This window comes from Microtus ochrogaster, chromosome 5 (assembly GCF_000317375.1).
Source record: "Microtus ochrogaster isolate Prairie Vole_2 chromosome 5, MicOch1.0, whole genome shotgun sequence".
Lineage (NCBI taxonomy): Eukaryota > Metazoa > Chordata > Mammalia > Rodentia > Cricetidae > Microtus > Microtus ochrogaster.
The window spans coordinates 96,033,404-96,051,174 of record NC_022012.1 but is presented as its reverse complement, the minus strand read 5'-3'; the positions used below and the strand labels follow the sequence as shown (position 1 = coordinate 96,051,174).

The 17,771-nt window shown below is 42.6% G+C and overlaps 1 protein-coding gene across 3 annotated transcripts in view; it reads left to right on the top strand.

Annotated features, from left to right (window-relative positions):
* The window catches only part of Fyco1 (FYVE and coiled-coil domain containing 1), a 64,815-nt gene that overhangs the window by 8,171 nt on the left and 38,873 nt on the right, over window positions 1–17,771 (top strand). The window contains exons 2-8 of one of the 3 annotated variants that reach the window (XM_013346598.1): window positions 364–436; window positions 5,034–5,149; window positions 7,709–7,815; window positions 9,483–9,608; window positions 13,291–13,397; window positions 14,648–14,791; window positions 17,012–17,102. In XM_013346598.1, coding sequence (XP_013202052.1) covers window positions 5,095–5,149; window positions 7,709–7,815; window positions 9,483–9,608; window positions 13,291–13,397; window positions 14,648–14,791; window positions 17,012–17,102 — 630 coding nt within the window. In that variant the 5' untranslated portion in view covers window positions 364–436; window positions 5,034–5,094. Of the gene's footprint in view, window positions 1–363; window positions 505–5,033; window positions 5,150–7,708; window positions 7,816–9,482; window positions 9,609–13,290; window positions 13,398–14,647; window positions 14,792–17,011; window positions 17,103–17,771 lie in introns of all 3 variants that reach the window. The other 2 variants (XM_005348170.2, XM_013346599.1) reach the window with 2 other exon arrangements.

Sequence of the window (17,771 nt, the reverse complement as noted above, 5' to 3'; positions counted from 1 at the left end):
TGTACCAAGATCTTGGTTTAGTTTACATACATCTTTTCCTTAAGGCCAGATTCCAAATAGCTAGAATCCAGGAAATTCAGTGGGCTGTGTGATACATACATGGTACCATCCTCAGCCTGGATGTTAGCCACAGTCGGTTGTTCTTACCTCCTTCCCCTGCACCCCTCCCCTAGAAGCATGTACCTCAGCCTCATTTAGCCCTTATTTTGCCTGTGCACACACCCATGGGCTTCATGAAATCAGGGTGCATGTGGAAGCCACATCCCCTGGGTTGGCAACAATGAAGTAAGTGGTGCAGGAAAGCTGTAACCTTTATCGTCACTATACCTCCATCTGGCCTCACTTCTACCTGCTTCTTTTCAGGTAGCAACTCGGTGGTCATCACAGAGAGTCTGTCACTCACTCCTTTCAGCATAAAGAAGCAAATTGTTCCTATGTGAGTTCCATCATGTTTTAAAAAATTATCACACTACTACTTTAAGCGGAGATATAATTCACAGTTAGGTTAGTTTTTATTTATTATTATTGGGGTTTGTGGGTTTTTTCCTGTTTTTTTATTGTTGATGTTTGGGGAGTTTTGTTTTTGTTTGGTTGGTTTTGGGTTTGTTGGTTGGTTGGTTGGTTGGTTGGTTGGTTGGTTGGTTGGTTGGTTGGTTGTTTTTCAGTTCTGGGCTTTGAACCAATGGCTTTGAGCATCCTAGGCAAGCACTACCAGTAGGACTTTATCTCCAGCCCTCTGGTTTTTGTTTTGAGATAGAGTCTTGCTGTATAGCCCAGTTGTTTATATAGAACAGGTTAGATTTGAACTCCAGCAATCCTCTTGTCTCAGCCCCCCAGCTGTTGGGGTTATGGGTTTATACTACCAAGTCCAGCTCATTATGTGAATGTTGGCACTTGCCACTATAAACAAGACATGGAGCACTGTTGTTCCATTTCCTCTACCATCACCTGCCCTTTTGCAGTTATACCTATTTGTTCTCCATTTTCTGCAACAAGTATTCTGATTTCTCTTTGCAAAAACATTGTATTAACATAAGCATAAAGTATTTAGCCTTTCTAGGGGTTTCTTTAAACTCAGAACACCTTGAAGGCTCAATGCCTGGTTGTAATTTTTGTGATTCATTTCTCTTTATTGCCAAGTACCCAGGAGTTGTTATCCATAGCCCTGCATGGGCCACTTGTATTTTGTCAGGATACCAGATGTTTTTCTCTTGTTCTCCTTGGTAGATAGCTTCTTAGATAAGGTTACTATTGCTATGATATTTCACCATGATCAAAAGCCACTTGAATAGGAAAGCGTTTATTTGGCTTATACTTCTGCATTGTAGTCCTCTACTAAAGGAAGTCATGGCAGGACCTCAAGCAGGGCAGGAAACTAGAAGTGGGAGCTGATGCAGAAGCCACAGAGAGGTACTGATTATTGGCTTGTTCTTACAGAACCCAGAACCCCAGCCCATAAGTGTCCCCATCCACAATGCCTGCAGCCCTCCCACATCAATCACTAATTTAAAAAATACCCTACAAATCTGTCGTCATCCCTGATCTTATAGAGGCATTTTCTAAATTGAGATTCTAAATTGAGTCTCTCAGATGATCCCTTGTTAATCACAGCCAATACTTCAGTCCCAGCTGACTAGAACCACAGGTTCTTGGTTCAAAAGAGTAAATGGCATTAATAGAGTCTCTAACAGACTCTCCTCAGTCTCCATCATCAGCATTGTCTTCCAAGTGCCTACAGAGCAGCGCACTGAAGTCTCAACACTCAATGGCTTTTCTAGCCCGAAGTTCCAAAGTCCTTCCACAGACCTCCCTAAAACAGCATGGTCAAAAAAATAACCCCACTCCTGGTATCAGTTTCTGTCTTGTGATTAATATTGCTGTAATGAAATACCATGACCAGAAGAAACTTGGGGACTTATTTTTCCACATCACCGTTCATCATTGAAGGAAAGCAGGACTGGAGCTCGGGCAAAGCAAGAAGCTGGAAGCAGGAAATTGTGCAGAAGCAATGGAGAAGTTTTGCTTCCTGCCTTCTCTCGACTTGCTCATCTGTTTTCTTCCAGAACCCAGCACCAGTAATTCACAGATAGCCGGGCCATCTCACATCAGTCATTAATTAAGAATATGTCCTACAGGCTTGCCTACAGCCTGATCTTATGGAAGCATTCTCTCATTTGAGACTCCCTCCTCTCAGATGACTCTTAACTTGTGTCAAATTGACGTAAAACTAGCCAGCACAATAGCTCAGCTTCAACAAAGCTAGACTGTACCCTGTAAGGCTCTCTGCCTTCACAAAGCATCAAATAAAGGGTGCTGGTAGGGCCACAAGTAAATGGGGAGGATACAGAGTCATCCTTACCCCACCAATAGAGACTGTCCTGGTTAGAGTTCATTTTCTGTTTCTTCGTTTGTTTTGTCAGCTTGACACAAGCCAGGGTTACATGGGGAGAGGGAACTTCAATAGAGAAAATGTCACCATCAGATTGTCCCAGAGGCAAGTTATAGGAGCATTTTCTTAATGAATGGTGCAAGACGGACCCAGCCTACTGCAGGCAGTTGCCACCCTTGGGCAAATGGTCTTGGGTTGAATAAGAAAGCAGTTGCTAAGCAAGCCATGAGGAGCAAGCTAGTAAGCGGTGTGCTTCTATGACCTCTCCTTCAGTTCCTGCCTCTGGATTTCCATCTCAAGTTCCTGTTCAGATTTCCTTTCATGATAGACTGCAGCTGTAAGCTGAAATAACCATTGCCTCCATAAGTTGTTTTTGGTCTTGATAGGGGTTTTTGGTTTGGTTTGGTTTGGTTTGGTTTGATTTGCTCTGGTCTGGTTTGGTTTGGTTTGGTTTTTGATTTTTCAAGATAGGGTTTCTCTGTGTAGCTCAAGCTGTCCTGGAACTCTTTCTGCAGACCAGGCTGACCTTGAACTCAGAGAACCACCTGCCTCTACCTTCCCAATACTGGGATTAAAGGTGTGAGCCACTACAACCCAGGTTGGTCGTCCTGTTTTATCACAGTAATAGAAAGCAAACTAAGACAGAGACTGTCTGCCTGGGCCTTGTGTGAAGAGGCTGACTGAGCATAGGCTCTGGCCTTCTCTGGTGCTATGACTGGTCCCTACCTGGTCTCTGTGTTCAGCATGGGACCTGGGGGAAACATTGGGATGGAAAGCAGTCTTCTCATAAACCACTCCTGTCCCCAGTCTATTATCCTTGATAAATGGTACCAATACTTTAAGGGGGCCTTTATAGACAGTGTTTCTAGAACTCCTGAACCCTGACCCTCGTGCATTCGTGAGACTGTGGTCTAGCTGAGTGCCTGGCTCTTTCTTCTTGGGCCTGAGAAGCTCTGTGTGTTTCCACTGAGTCACAACTGTGTTGCCTTGTGAGTTAAAAATAGACCCTAGGCATCGGTTCAGTGACAAGCCTATGCTGGCCTGACCAGTCACTAGAATGCTTATAAATATTTGGAGTTGTTAATGGCTAGGGCCATTTCCTTTCCAGGGCTTCCTTGCCCCACCTCCTGAAGCAGAAGGAAGCCATAGCACTGAATGAGTGAGAGAGCTGGCACAGGTTAGACACTCAGGGTGCCATGTTACTGGGAAGCACTGAAGTTCAAGATGGTTCCTAGGAGCCGGTAGAGTGTTGAGTCATTGTACTGTAATGATGATTGTACTGTCCTAAGGGTTCAGCAGGTTTGAAATCACATAGAACATTAATCAAGTCAGTTCTACTCAGTGGCCCTGGGCCTTATGTTACAAAACATCTGATTTTCCTTTGTAAACAGGAAAGGTGTTTACCTTACCATAATGATTTCCACAAGTAAGTGCTCTGTGTACAAGATGAACCAGAGCCCTGGACAGGCTGTCAGTAATGTGGCTGTTAGTGTCCTTACAGCAGACATGGCACCTTCACACAGGATACCTAAATGGTGGATTAAATCTTCTGAAAGGCTTCAATGTCCAAATGCATGGTCATAACTTCCTTTCATGTGTTCACATTCCTTTTTGTTAATCTTCAAACACTACCATGTCCTTAAATGACATTAACAGCTGCCTAAGTAGGGGACTCTCCAGCTGGAGAAAACTATAACTGAGCTTAAAATAGTACCTTGTTCCTGGACTGGAGGGAGGGCTATGTAGGCTCCTGGGTGACAGACAGGTCAGGGAGTATCACCCTCGGGTTTAGCGGAACACAGAGCAGAAGAGGCTCAAAGTGCTGACAGTGGAGGAGGCACATTCTACTAGGCAGGCCAGACTGTCCCTGTCAGAAGTCCTAGGGTATGTATCCCCTACCTATTGCCCCCTCCAACCCCTCAACGTTGCCTGACTACAAGTTTCTGACTGTTCCTTAGAAAGAAATAAAAAAAAAAAAATGGCTCTGAACAGAGCTGGCTCCTCAGGGTTTAGGGATGTCAGAACTTGAAATAAGCAGGTCTGAACTCTGTGGAAAGTGGTCAGGGGTCCTCTGGAGACTTTCTGAGAATCAAATATGAGGCAGTTCTGTCCCAAGAGACATGGTGGGCAGTTCAGAGAGAACCAGCTCTGCTATTAAGTTGATCTTGCTTCTTGTTAAGTCTGTGTTTTGGTTAGGATTTCTATTACTGTGATAAAGACTGTGACCAAAAGCAACTTGGGGAAGAAAGAGTTTATTTTATCTTAAAACTCTCCAGACATTGAGTCAAGGCAGGAATTGGAGCAGAAACCATGGAAGAGTGCTGCTGATTGACTTGTTCCTCCTGCTGTCTTACACCATCCAGGGCCAGGATGGGCTAAGCCTTCCCACATCAATCACTAAATAAGAAACTGCCCCAGAGGCTTGTACACAGGCCAGTCATTAGAGGCATTCTCATGCTTGTGGTTCCCTCTTTGATAACTCTAGCTGTGTCAAGTTGACAAAAAAAGCCAATCAGAACAACCTAGAGCATGTCATGGTGTCAGAATATAAGTATGTCAGAAGCAGACCTGAGAGTACCTTCTAACAAGATTCACACAAAAAGGTTCTCTGCATTCTTTAAACTGTGGCCTCTTCCCTGTACAGGTGCCAGCATGGAGTCTGACCACTGCTGACTGAAGTGACACATCCAAGAAAGGGGGACACCATGGCTTCTAGCAGTGCTGAGACCCAGCTCCAGAGGATCATCCGTGATCTTCAAGGTCTGGTTGAGTGGCTAGTGAACTGGGCTTTGTTTTAAGGAACTTGGACCTGTGCCCTGACTGTTGATGGTCAGAATTCAGCCCTTTCCTCTTTTCCACACACAGTATACGTCATATTGAAATATTTGGTTCTCAGATATCCAGCCTCTGTGCAGCTGGGAGGGCTCACCTCACATTCCTCTCAGAGCAGCACCTCTGGTTTGTGAACAAAATCAGATAACACTAGGAGGACTGGGGCTGGTTTCAGTTACTGGTACTTTAAGTTGCTTAGTTGCCTTTGCTGGGCTTTGGTGAGCTAGGCTTTTAGGGAAAGGAACATTCTCCTCTCTTTAAGCAGGAAGGCAGATGAGGTAATTGAAGGTTTCAAGTTGTATCTCCCCACACCAGCCCTGGCCACTGGTGGCCATTGTCCCATGTGTTTTAGTACCAGGCCTCCTACCTCCGGGACTCCTAAGGGAGTCACTCGGGTTTGTGGCTCTCCCCATTGGAGAAAGGCAAGAGAGGGGAGCGGACAAACCTGAAGCTAGATAGACCTTGGCAGAATAACAGCATTTTTGTGGATTGCAGAAACCCAAGTTTTACCCTTTTAGATGGTCTCCCAAGGACAAGGACCAGATTTTAGTAGGTTTCTCATCCCCCACTCTGCCAGGGTTGAGTTTTGTAAGCCTCTGGAGTTCGAGCACATTTACCGTAAGCTGTGCCTGCAGAGGTCACAGTTCCTGATTGCTTGAACTTGACAAACAAGTAGAAATCTTGGTCTGGGATAGCCTCAGTGCAGTCCATAGTCTGCATCGGAGATCAAAACCCAACAAGGCCCAATCCATTTTCTCAGAGTTGCTCTTTACAGTGCTTTGGGACCTCTCATGGCTGATGCATGTTGAGTGTCCATTATCTGAAAGGTGTTCTAGATTTTGATTTTGATTTTTATATTTTGTAGTTTTCTTGGATATTTTGCAATTTTGGAGCACTATGTTGGTGAACATCCCTAATTTAAAACTCTGATAAATGAAATGCAGTAAAATCCAATATTTTTTGAGTCATATTTTGAATGGTGTTTCATGTACATAAGACACCGTTGTGTATACAGATACATGATACTGGGAGTAACTTACGGAATCTTCTTGTTTGGTCCCATGAGGTAGGTGCCATTGCTGCTACCATTTTTTACAGTGGAGTATCTGACTTTCTTACTCTCACAGAACCAGTACGGAACAAAGCTTGGGGTTATACACCATCAGTCTTAGCACGTGACCACATTAGACTTTCATTTTTGTTTTCTTTTGTTTAATTTATACAGACATACAAAGAAAATAAATGACAGTTTGTGCAAATCTGTGTTTGCCATTGGTCCTTAGAAGTTTCACCACAAAATGGTCTTTTCTATGTCATGGTGGCTAGTTTTCAGAGAAAGCTTTATGAATCTGTATTAGCTTCACTGAAATTTCACAGTTGTTTCAATAGTCTTGAAACCTACATCCTGTTATCAAACCCAGCCAACAAACAAAGGAAGCAATGCACACACTGGAGAGGTAAAAGGACCAGTGTCTGCTTAGAGCTCTGCTGTTCGCCAGCCGGATCCTAAAATGGGGGTGATAATAAGAGATTTCCTGGATTCTATGTTGTATTTAATTTTTTCATCTTTCTTAGTGCTAAAATTAGAATGCATATTGCATAACATCTCTGGCTTATTGAAATAAAACAGACACTCTACTAATGAAAAATACATGTAAAGGTCTGAGCCCTCTTGGGCACCCATTGTTACTGTTACTTGTACTTGCTGATGCTCTGAAACCTGCATTTAACCTGTTCTGATAGGGTTGTAGTGAATGCTACGGTTTGTGCTAGAAACTTGGCTCCCACTGTTGAAGAGAAATGGAACCTTTCTAGGGTCTAGTGACAGGTTGATTGAGTCATGGCCACCCTGAGAAGAACTCAACGCTGTCTTCAAAGAGCGGTCTTTTAGGTATGGTTTAATTCCTGTGGGGGCAAGTTATGAAACAGAATGTCAAACTATTAAATGCCAGAGGCCACCATTTGGACTCTCCAAAACTGATGCCTTGTTTTTAGGTATGTTTCTCATTTAATGCATCATTACATAGAAAGTATTGCCTTGTTTTTCAACACATATAATATGAATCCCAATCCAGAGCTGCTAAAATGTTAAATAAATACTTTTACTTTGTGAATACCCAGTATTGGGTGTTTTTTTTTTGTTTTGTTTTGTTTTTTATCACAAAACTTTATCCTGGCCGTTTTCTTGCCCTTCACTGTCCCAAGTCTGTCTTGTTTTGTGACATTGCAGTTGATTAATCCACATAGCAACCGTTTGGTAACTGGCTGTGTATACGTATAGTGCTAGCTTGGTAGTGGATTCACGGGGATGTGTGTTTCTAAGGTGACCACCATTGACCACTTATCCTAGTGCTTCCTGGTGTTATTTCTGCTTTCTCAGACTTACTTTTCAGTACATCTCAGATGCATGCTAATTTTAGGACTGTTGAGATGTAAAGTAAACATATATGTGTCTCTAGTCACATGTTTCTGTCTGTTGTCTTAAAGATGCAGTGACAGAACTAAGCAATGAATTTAAAGAAGGAGGAGAACCGATCACAGATGACAGCACCAGCTTGCACAAGTTTTCCTATAAACTTGAGTATCTTCTGCAAGTAAGTGGCATCTGTCATGTGTTGGTTTTGTCACAGTAGTCTTTTGTTCCCTATGTGAGTGACTTCTGTTGGTTTCCAGGATGTGGTTCAGAAAGCACAGTGGAGCAATTAAGCCTTGTGGTAAGACCAAGAGTCAGAGCAGTCGTAAGAGCTTAGTCCTCCTGTGCAAGTCAGCACGTTCTGGGAACTGAAAACATTCCCCTAAGAATGTTAAAACAAGTAACAGGCCTGTCCAACAAAGCTCTTAACTGTAGGGTAGGGTTACTTATACCCTTTGAGAACCTGTTGAACCCTGTAGTGTCACCCTTATAGAAGATACAGTGTATGTACACGAGCCAGGCATAAAGGTGATTTCCAAGAGTGCAGACTCTGGAAGACCATCTAAGGCCCGTTTCAGAGCCTTGCTCCTCAAGCATGGTTACCGTGGAGCTGGCCGAATCAGGATTAGTCAGGCAAACATTCTTTTTTTTCTCTCTCTTGGTTTTTCAAGACAGGTTTTCTCTGTGTAGCTTTGGAGCCTGTCCTGGAACTTGCCCTGTAGACCAGACTGGCCTTGAACTCACAGAGATCCACCTGCCTCCACCTCCCAAGTGCTGGGATTAAAGGCTTCTGCCAACAACCTGCCCAGCCACATTCTTTCAACATTTTCATGGTGTGACTTTTGTGTCTGCTTAATTTGACCCAGACAGCTCTGCTGATTTAGGAAGTGCATACTTTTGAAATAGGCAGGAAACAAATGGACCTGCAGTTATTTTTACAATTGTATGAGGCATTACTATTTTTTCTGGGTTTTGTTTTATTAGCTAGATTTAAATCTTACTCCATAACCAGGGAGAAATTCTATAAATGGTATAGAAAGATACCTACCATACTTAGTGGTATCACATCCCACCAAAGGACATAGGGTGAGAGAACCACTAGGAATAAAGACAGGCATGGAAGAACTCACTTTATGCCTCCACCTGTTTCTTTGACACCAGCTGGTTATGAGAGTTCACTTTATTTTGTTTTATTTCTTTTCCAGATAAGCCCATTTTGATTTTGAATTTGAAAGTACTCAACACTGACATTCATTTGAATTTTCCATGTATTTTAAGATTGTATTGGCTCTTGAGAGTTGAGTAATAGGTAAAATGTCACTGCCTCAGTTCCCTAAGGTACAGCACAGTTAATACTCTGAATGTTAACATAAGACTCTTCACTTGAATTTCCTTATCATATTGGAGGTTTTCTACCAAACTATAATTTTTGCCTTTCATTACTTTCATTTTCTCCTTCTTGCTTTTTTTCTCCCTCCTTTCCTACCTCCCTTCCTTTCTTTTTCTATTAATCAATCTAGCTTGCTATACTGAAACCACAACTCAGGCTTTGTATATGCTAGGCAAGTACCAAGAGATAAATCTTTTGGAATAACTGTTGTTCCTGAATCTTGCTAGTTATATGACCATGAGCTGGTATTTACTAGCCTCAGTTCACACATCTAAAGTTGGTGAATTAAAACACTCTTGTTTTGATATTAACATACTCTGGTTTGCCAATAAATTAAAGTAAGACCGTCAAGCGACCTCCCTCAGTGCCTGTTCCCAGGAAACTAGTTTTATTTATTGTGTTAATAGAGCATGAATAGCTGTGGGCTCAGACTTCCTCTCTGTTCCTTTTTGGCCCAGTTTGATCAGAAGGAGAAGGCTAGCCTCCTGGGTAGCAAGAAGGACTACTGGGATTACTTCTGTGCGTGCCTAGCCAAGGTGAAGGGAGCAAATGATGGGATCCGATTTGTCAAGTCCATCTCTGAGGTAAACTAAGCCATGAAGAGAAGAATACCTGTCTAACACTGGCCTGCCTAAACCCTTCTTTGTGGACACCTCTTCTAGAAATAGCTAGATGTAGCATGAAGTCTATGGGTGGCCAAGAAGACAAGAAATCTCGTCAAGGCACACTGGGTTCCTGTTATATGATTCAGACTCATGGAAACTACTTGAGAGTGGACTAAACAGAAATGGGCTGGGTCCTAAATGTTACTTTCCAACTGGGCTATCCACACTGGAAAGTCTGTTCATGGCACCCTGTGGAAGTGTGCAACACTACTTCCCTTTTTTAAAAAAAATCATTTTCTCTAGAGTTGCTAGGTCAGGGGACTTACATGACAATTATTTAGGTAAAGGCATTCGCCAGCAAAGTGTCATCCCTAGAACTCACATGGTTGAAAGAGAGAACAGACTCCTGCAGATTGGCCTCCCCACATGTGCCATGACACATGCATGACCTGCACACACGCACATACCACACACACACAAAATGAATGAATGAATGAATGAATGAATGAATGAATGAATGAAAGCCCGAAAAAATTTAAAGTTTCCGGGCTACTATTTTTCCAGCAGTTTGGTCAGGAAACTTAGATTTGAAGTGAGGAGGGTAAGGTAGGGTCTCAAGGATATTTCTTATCATGCAAAGCTGCTAAGTAACTTCCTTTATCCCCTGGGTTTGTCTTACTACAAACTTCTAAAGAAATACAAACACACCACACCACACTACACACCCTTCTTCCTTTGTGGATCCTAATTTGCAATCCTGTCTGGAGACCTCTGTGGCAGTCCCTTTAATCCATGTATCTTGGGTGCTTTGCCCCAGAAGGTCCTGTGTTAAGGTCCATGGAGAGTTTTCTCAGCACACCGTGTGGTGAGTATTGTGAGTGCCTAAACCTCAGATGGTTTCCTTCATACCTCTTTCCTTTCCCCATCCCAGTGATCCCTTTCTCATCAGCCCAGTCAACCCAGAAGTGAAACACACATGCATGGTTTATGGACCCGAAATTTAGAGAAATGCTAGAAAAGTTTGTGCATTTTGTCTTGTCAGCATCTCTGCCCAGTATGAAATCACTTTAAAGTCAGCCCACAGGCCCTTTAGCTGGCCTCAAACTCCCAGAGATCCACCTACCTCTGCCTCCCAAGTGCTGGGATTAAAGGCATGCGCCACCACCGCCCAGCTATGGTGTTTGTTCTCATGGATGGAAACAGTATTAAACACAGCGACATCAGAGGCTCAGTGATTTCTGCCAGCTGCACTTTCTGACTCTAGGCAAGTAAGCAAAGATGGCAGTTCTGAAGTGTTTGTCCTGCTTGTATCTTTAATGTCACTATGGTGTGGTTTGGTCTTGTGAGGTTGGTGAGAAACCCAAGTTCATGATGTAGAGCAGTGTGTAATATATCGGAAATCTAGAAAGATTCCCACTTCACCCTCTTCTCCCATTTCTCACCCATTTTATCATTGCTGAAGCCTTCAGTTGTATGACTTTGAGCAAGTGAAGTCTAACAACAAGATAGTCTTCATTCCTAGGGTCATGAAGTGTTTTCTGAAACAATCTACTTTTTAGCTGTTTTTTTTTTTCCTCTCTTCATAATGCATTCAGACCTTTTGAGGCCACGCAGATAGAATTTAAAGAAGTTAAGAAAGCTGTGTGCTGACTTCTGGATTGCTCATGCAGGTTTTAGAGGTGTTGTGGGCCAGCTCTGCTCCAGGTTCATGGCACAGTGGTCTGGTTTAAAGCAGAGGCAGCCATGTTCCTTGCAGGTCTCCCATCCTGGGCTGCTGTTGTGTGTGTGTTTGTCAGCGTGGTATATATGGGATGCCAAGAATGCCACGAATTGAGTAATAAAAGCTGACCTATGATCTAAAACATTTTTTAAAGGGGGTATGTAGTTGCTTTCATTTTCAGTACAAAGGAAATATTCCTTTTCCTGAAGAACATTTATAAAGTCCCTTTAAAGTAAGTAACTAGCTCCCTTTATATTCACCTGTTCTGCTAATGAGCTCAAATGTTACCACTTAAGAAGTTTTACTGTCATGTAGGAGGAATAAGGACTCACTCCTGCTCGGAGAGCTTACAGACAAGAGTAGCTTTGTGGGCAGAGGTCTGATTAGATTCCACCATTACTCCAGTTTTGGGGTATGTGGGTGGCCACCTTGCCTAGCTGTTTTTGGCTGCCCAGTTGTCCCCACTAAGCACTTTGTTGTCATCTAACTCATTAGAGGAGAAAGTGAACATGGTGTTGGCATCGAGGTTGTCCTAAACACCGATTGGGGTGACTATTTGGAAGCATCCCTTAGTGTTTTATATCCGGTCAGTCTTCTGCCCGCCTCCGTTTAAGCCATGTGACGATACATGGAGAAATGTCTTATGACGTCCATCGTTCATGAGGTTTCATGTCTTTTAAAATCACCTCATATTATTTCTTTGAGTCATCAGTAAGAACGATTCAAAGTCAGAAATACCTCTGAGTTAAAGATGTTAGCTGCTACTGGGATGTTTACAGCACTATTGGTGCCTTATTGGTGTGCCACATACTTCCTGTCTCAATCCAGTAGAGAATAGTAAGAACCTTTTTGACCAGACTACTGTTATCCCTCTCCTACCACATTCTGAGTGTTGGCCCTGCTTTCTCTGCGCAGAGCCAAGATACCTATGGTAGATTCAGTGTGTTTTGAATGCCTGACTACTTCTGGGATTGATATATTAGGATTATGAATCTTAATTTTTCAAACCTGTCTCAGGTGTCCTCTGTGGCAGCTCTCTTTAATCCACTTGCTCTGGCTGCCATGTGCCAACAGCTAGTGGGGCCCTGCATTGCAGCCTCATTACAGAGTCTGCCCAGCATGCCATGGTGTAAGTGACTAAACCTCAGATGGATCCCTTCATGCTTTTACATGGTTTTGTCATCAAAGTCATTGTAGAGTTGTGGATACCTGGGCTTTTCTATGACTTCTACTCCTGCTGACAGGACTTCCTGGAAAGCCCTATTCTCATCCATAGCACATTGACTAAATGCAGTGAGTTGGGTTATCTGAAAAGAAACCAGCCAATTAGGAAAGCATAAACAGATACATGGAAACTGGTTTGTTGTTGTTTTTTGTTTTGTTTTTTGGCAACAAAGGGAACTGTTATACATGTGCCATAACCTTTACAGAGCTCCACTTACACCACTCCACCCTTTCTATTCTTTCTTCCCCTTTCTACTCATGTTCAAACCAAGCCCCTGAGGCCCCTCTCTCCATGAGCCTCACCTCCAGTACCAACCAAGTTTATCATCCCTTCCTCGTGTAGCTTCTGGGTGAGGAGCCATTCAGTCACCTCCAGATTCCACACCTTACTCAGTTTCCTGTCTGACTCAGAGATAATGATAGGAAGAAGAACAAGGGTGACTCCATTCAATGTACAGGCGTTTGAGTCTCAATCGTATGTCTTTCTTCTGTCTTTCTTCACGTTTGCTGCAGAGTATTCTCAGATAGAGGCCTGGGAGAAGCCCGCCCACTTCAGGCTTTACTCTAGACTGACAGTGCCACATGTTTTGTGGCCTTTGATGGGTATGAGGGCTACCAGTGTCAGAGTAGCGTCAGGCGGCATGTTTTGTCCTATGGGTGGCTTTTGCTATTCCTCTGTGAGGCAAGTGTTCATCTCGCTGTGATCTATGTTTTCAGCTCCGAACATCTCTGGGAAAAGGCAGAGCTTTCATTCGCTACTCTTTGGTGCACCAGAGGTTGGCAGACACTTTGCAGCAGTGCTTCATGAACGCTAAAGTGACCAGGTAATTGCAAGACTGTGCTGCGCTTAACCCCATAGCACCAATGAACAGAAATTATGTCAGTCAGTGGCCGGTGCCTCCGGTTTCTTGTATAGTCATTATTCTTTGTATTTCCTACCAGTCTTTGAGCACGTGGGGTAAAAGGAGTGAAAAGGGGGAATATTTCTCTAGCTCTCTCATATGCTCAACTGAGATCCTGGAGCTTGGAGCCAGTGTTCCTGTGTTTCCCACAAGAATTGCCGGTGTGGTTCTCCTTTACTCAGTCTGGGCTCCCACCTACCACAGAGCCAGGCTCCCTGGGGACTGAAGGGTGACTGCTGTGAATCCAGGTTGCCCCTCTGTCAGCGTTTGCACCTCATAAGTCTGCAGCCTCACCAGGAAACAGTCAGAAAGGAGAGAGGTGGTCCTGAGTGCGCGAAGGTGAGGGAGCATCAGGGTTGTTGCTGCGGAACAGGGCCTCACCAGCCGAACCTCGTTGAGTTGCCCAGCATTTCTTTCTATTTCTGCTCTGCCTCTCCTTAGAGATTTAAGTTAATGAAAGAATTAAAAAAATAAGTCAAATGTTTAGCTTTATTTTGACACCTTTAAAACTGATCTACATTCTTACCAGTGTGTCAGACTTGTGAGTTAAAAACATTTGTACATTTGATTTGAAGGGTATGTTGTTGTAGGTATTTTGTAAAGACTACCTTAAACAAGTCAGCATCACAGACCACAAATATGAAACAAGTAATTCTTTAAACTCATCAGTACTATCTTTTTAACTTCTTATTGCTTCATATGAGACGGATAAACCACAATAACAATGTACATATAACATTTCTGGATAGACATGTACTCCTTTGCTTTTAATGTCTGAACAGAAGTTAGAAATGAGCCCAGTGTGTCCTGTTGGATTCTGTGAAAGGAATAAAAACTGAGGTTATCTTTCCCAGAGAAATTTTCCTGTCTCCTACAGTCGCCCTTTCTTGGCAAGTCGCAAAGATTTAAGTATCTCAAATTCTTTGGAGGAAAGACATATTATATGAATGATAATAATCTAGATCATTGCAGCAGTTTCTTTTAAGCAAAGAAAGCTTATTTAAGAACCGGTGGTCCAGCAGTGAAAGAAAAAAATGGTTTGCTTGTTTTTTGATTTAGTACCACAAGTTACTGGGTTTGATAAGGCAGAACCACACAGGATGGTCTTGAGTAGATTTATTCTTTGCTTATCCTTGTTTCTCCTCAATTCACACAGTGTATGTTTTCTACAGTGACTGGTATTATGCAAGAAGCCCCTTTCTGAAGCCAAAGATGAGCTCTGACATTGTGGGCCAACTGTATGAGCTGACTGAGGTTCAGTTTGATCTAGCATCAAGGGGCTACGACCTGGATGCCGCCTGGCCGACATTTGCTAGGTATTTTGGGGAACTGTTTTCTTTGAAAAGAAAAGGAAAGAGATGTTCAATGTTTTGAAGATAGTCACCCATCTGCCCAGAAATTGTTCTTACTCAGTAAATTACATATAGCTTCATGACTGTTTTTTCTGCTGTCCCTATTTATTTATTCATTTATCTCAGAATTGACTCATGAGGTTTTTTTTGTTGGTGGTAGGATTTTGGTTTTGTTTTGATTTTGGTTTGGTTTTGTTGTTGTTCAATGCGTTACATTCTATCATTATTTCTTGAGTTTAACTTAACCATATTTTCCAAAGGGAAATCTTTCAGGCTGAATTGTGTAGGGTTTCTTTCTTCTGTATGATATTTTATTTTTTTTAAGAAACAAAATACTGTAGATCTAAACAAAATACTGTAGCTCTAACCTAAGACCCCATCTTTTTGATGTTATCTTTTTCCTTCTTCCTTTCCAAAAGTAAACACAGCACCGTGGTTGAAGCATGTCAATAGCAAGGCTTTATTTTTACTATATGTATATATATTCATAAATATTTTATGATAGTATGTTATATATATTTTTTCAATATATTATACACAGTAAGTCATGAGAAGGCTATTATTTCATACTTCCTTTTTTCATTTCACATTGTTCAGTTTTACTTGTGTTTACGCTTGCTATTCTGTGGCTGTGGGATAGAAGCAACCATAGCACTATGTGAAGCAACTTTGTCCCTCTCTTTACATATTCTGTGACAGATTTCATGCAGGAGTAGTTGTGATACAGACTATTTATTTCACAAGCCGAAAATATTTACAGCCTAGCAGACCCACGGTGTAGAATATTCTACTGCATGAATAACCATAACCAGGTGTGACACCCTCTGATGGAATAGGCTTGTTCCACCTTTCCGCGGTGTTAATCTACCAAGAGTTTCCTTCCCCCATCCTCCCTCATACCTCACACACACACGTGTGGTTGTGTGGCACTCTTGACTGAGGTCCTTGCTAGCTTGAGGGGACTGATAGGTTTGACAGTTCAGTAACTATAGGTTAATTCTGGAGGGTAAAAGTGAGATTAGATTGCAATGTTCCTATGAACTGAACTAAAAATTGGAAATTGTATTTACTGGGGATTTTTTTTTTTTTGACAGTGAAAGGAAACTATAGTATTTGGATCCATTTGTTTGTGTGCATGTGAGTGCATGTAAAGAGACGTCAGAGGAGGGCACCAGTTACGCTCTATTTTACCTTACACCCATTCTCCCAGAAACTAAGACTCAAGTTTTCTCCTCTAAGCTAGAAACCAGAAAACCCCAGTGATCTCTCTGTCTTCACCTCTCTTAGAGATGGGATTTCAGGCATGTCTGGGATCCATAGTTTGTCACATAGGTGCTGGGGTTCAAATTCCAGCCTCCATGATTGCATAACAAGCATTTCTAACTACTAGACCATCTCTCGTTCCCATGCCAATGGAGTACCTGCCACCAGCCCATGGAGATCTGCTCTTTAGATGCTCCGTCTAGGATTCATCCATTGAGTACTGTAATGAAAAACCCGAGGCAGACTAACTTTATAAAGAAAAGACATTTTTAGTCTGGGGGCATGACTCAGCAGTTAGGAATTCTTTCTGCTTTTCCAGAGGACCCATGTTCAGATCCCAGAACCCATGTCAGGCGGTTCACAACCACTCTTCAGAGAATATCATATCCTCTTCTGCCTCCCCGTCACACATAAAAATAAATCTTTAAATTAAAAAAAAAAGTCTGAAAGTCTTCCTTTTGGGTGCGGGGGGGCAGACTGGTTTAGTTCACGGTTTTAGAGGCGGAAGGCCTGAACAACATGGTCCAGGCTCTGGCAAGGGATCTCCTTGACTAACATTTCAGAGTAGGTGGCCTGTGAAGAGGAGATGGGGTGTATTTTATGCAGAAGTAAGAGATCATATGTCCCAAATAGTAGGAGGTTAGAGTCCCATAGTGCCTTCAAATAGCATTGATCTAAGGCTTTATGTTAGCCACACTTTTTAAAGGTTCCACTGTCTCTCAGTACCACCATTCTAAGGGCCAGCATAGAACCCTTTATTAGACATACTCAAGTGATATCCAGACCATATCCTACCGCCACATGGTTGCCTAGTAACTGTCACCACCATTGCCTCTGTGTGTGTGTGTGTGTGTGTGTGTGTGTGTGTGTGTGTGTGTTTTCTCATCTGAATACAAGAGTGTCTGCTCTGTGCCCCCGCAGGAGGACGCTGGCCACCAGCTCTTCTGCTTACCTGTGGAAACCTCCCAGCCGAAGTTCCAGCATGAGCAGTTTAGTGAGCAACTATTTGCAGGTAATGTCGGGAAGGCTGGGGTTAGCAGACTGTTAGGGTGGCCAAGGTATGTCTTTTTCCCTAGCAACTCAAGGGTAGTCCTTTCAAATACTTGTTGTTGTAATCAGAGTAATATAACCCTCAAGCTATATCCTCTATGTCCTGGAGTTTAGGTTTTTACAGTCTGATAAAATTTAGATCTTTTAAAACTGAAATCTTAAAGTAGTTTTAAAGTGTCTTACAAGATGTAGGTTAGCACTGAGATTAGATAGAATTGACCCTGCTACCTACCAGCATCCGATGAAGGGGAAATTGATTTAGAAACTTCAACTCTTTTTTTCTGTGAGAGGGGTTAATAAAATCATCCCGGTCCTCAGTGGAGGAGCAAGTGGAAAACTGCTTAAGAACAGTGGGTCAGAAGTACTAAAAATGTGAACCTATTGTAACTGTATAATAGGAATTTATTTGCAGTACAAAAATGCTCTTTATGTATAAAGAGCATTCAAAACAGAAAAAAAAATGAGCTGGGCATGGTGGCACATGCCTTTAGTCACAGCACCAGGAGGCAGAGGCAGGCAGATCTCTGTGGGGCCAGCCTACATAGCAAGTTCCAACCAAGGCTGTCTCAAAACACAGATAGATAGATAGATAGATAGATAGATAGATAGATAGATAGATAGATAGATAGAT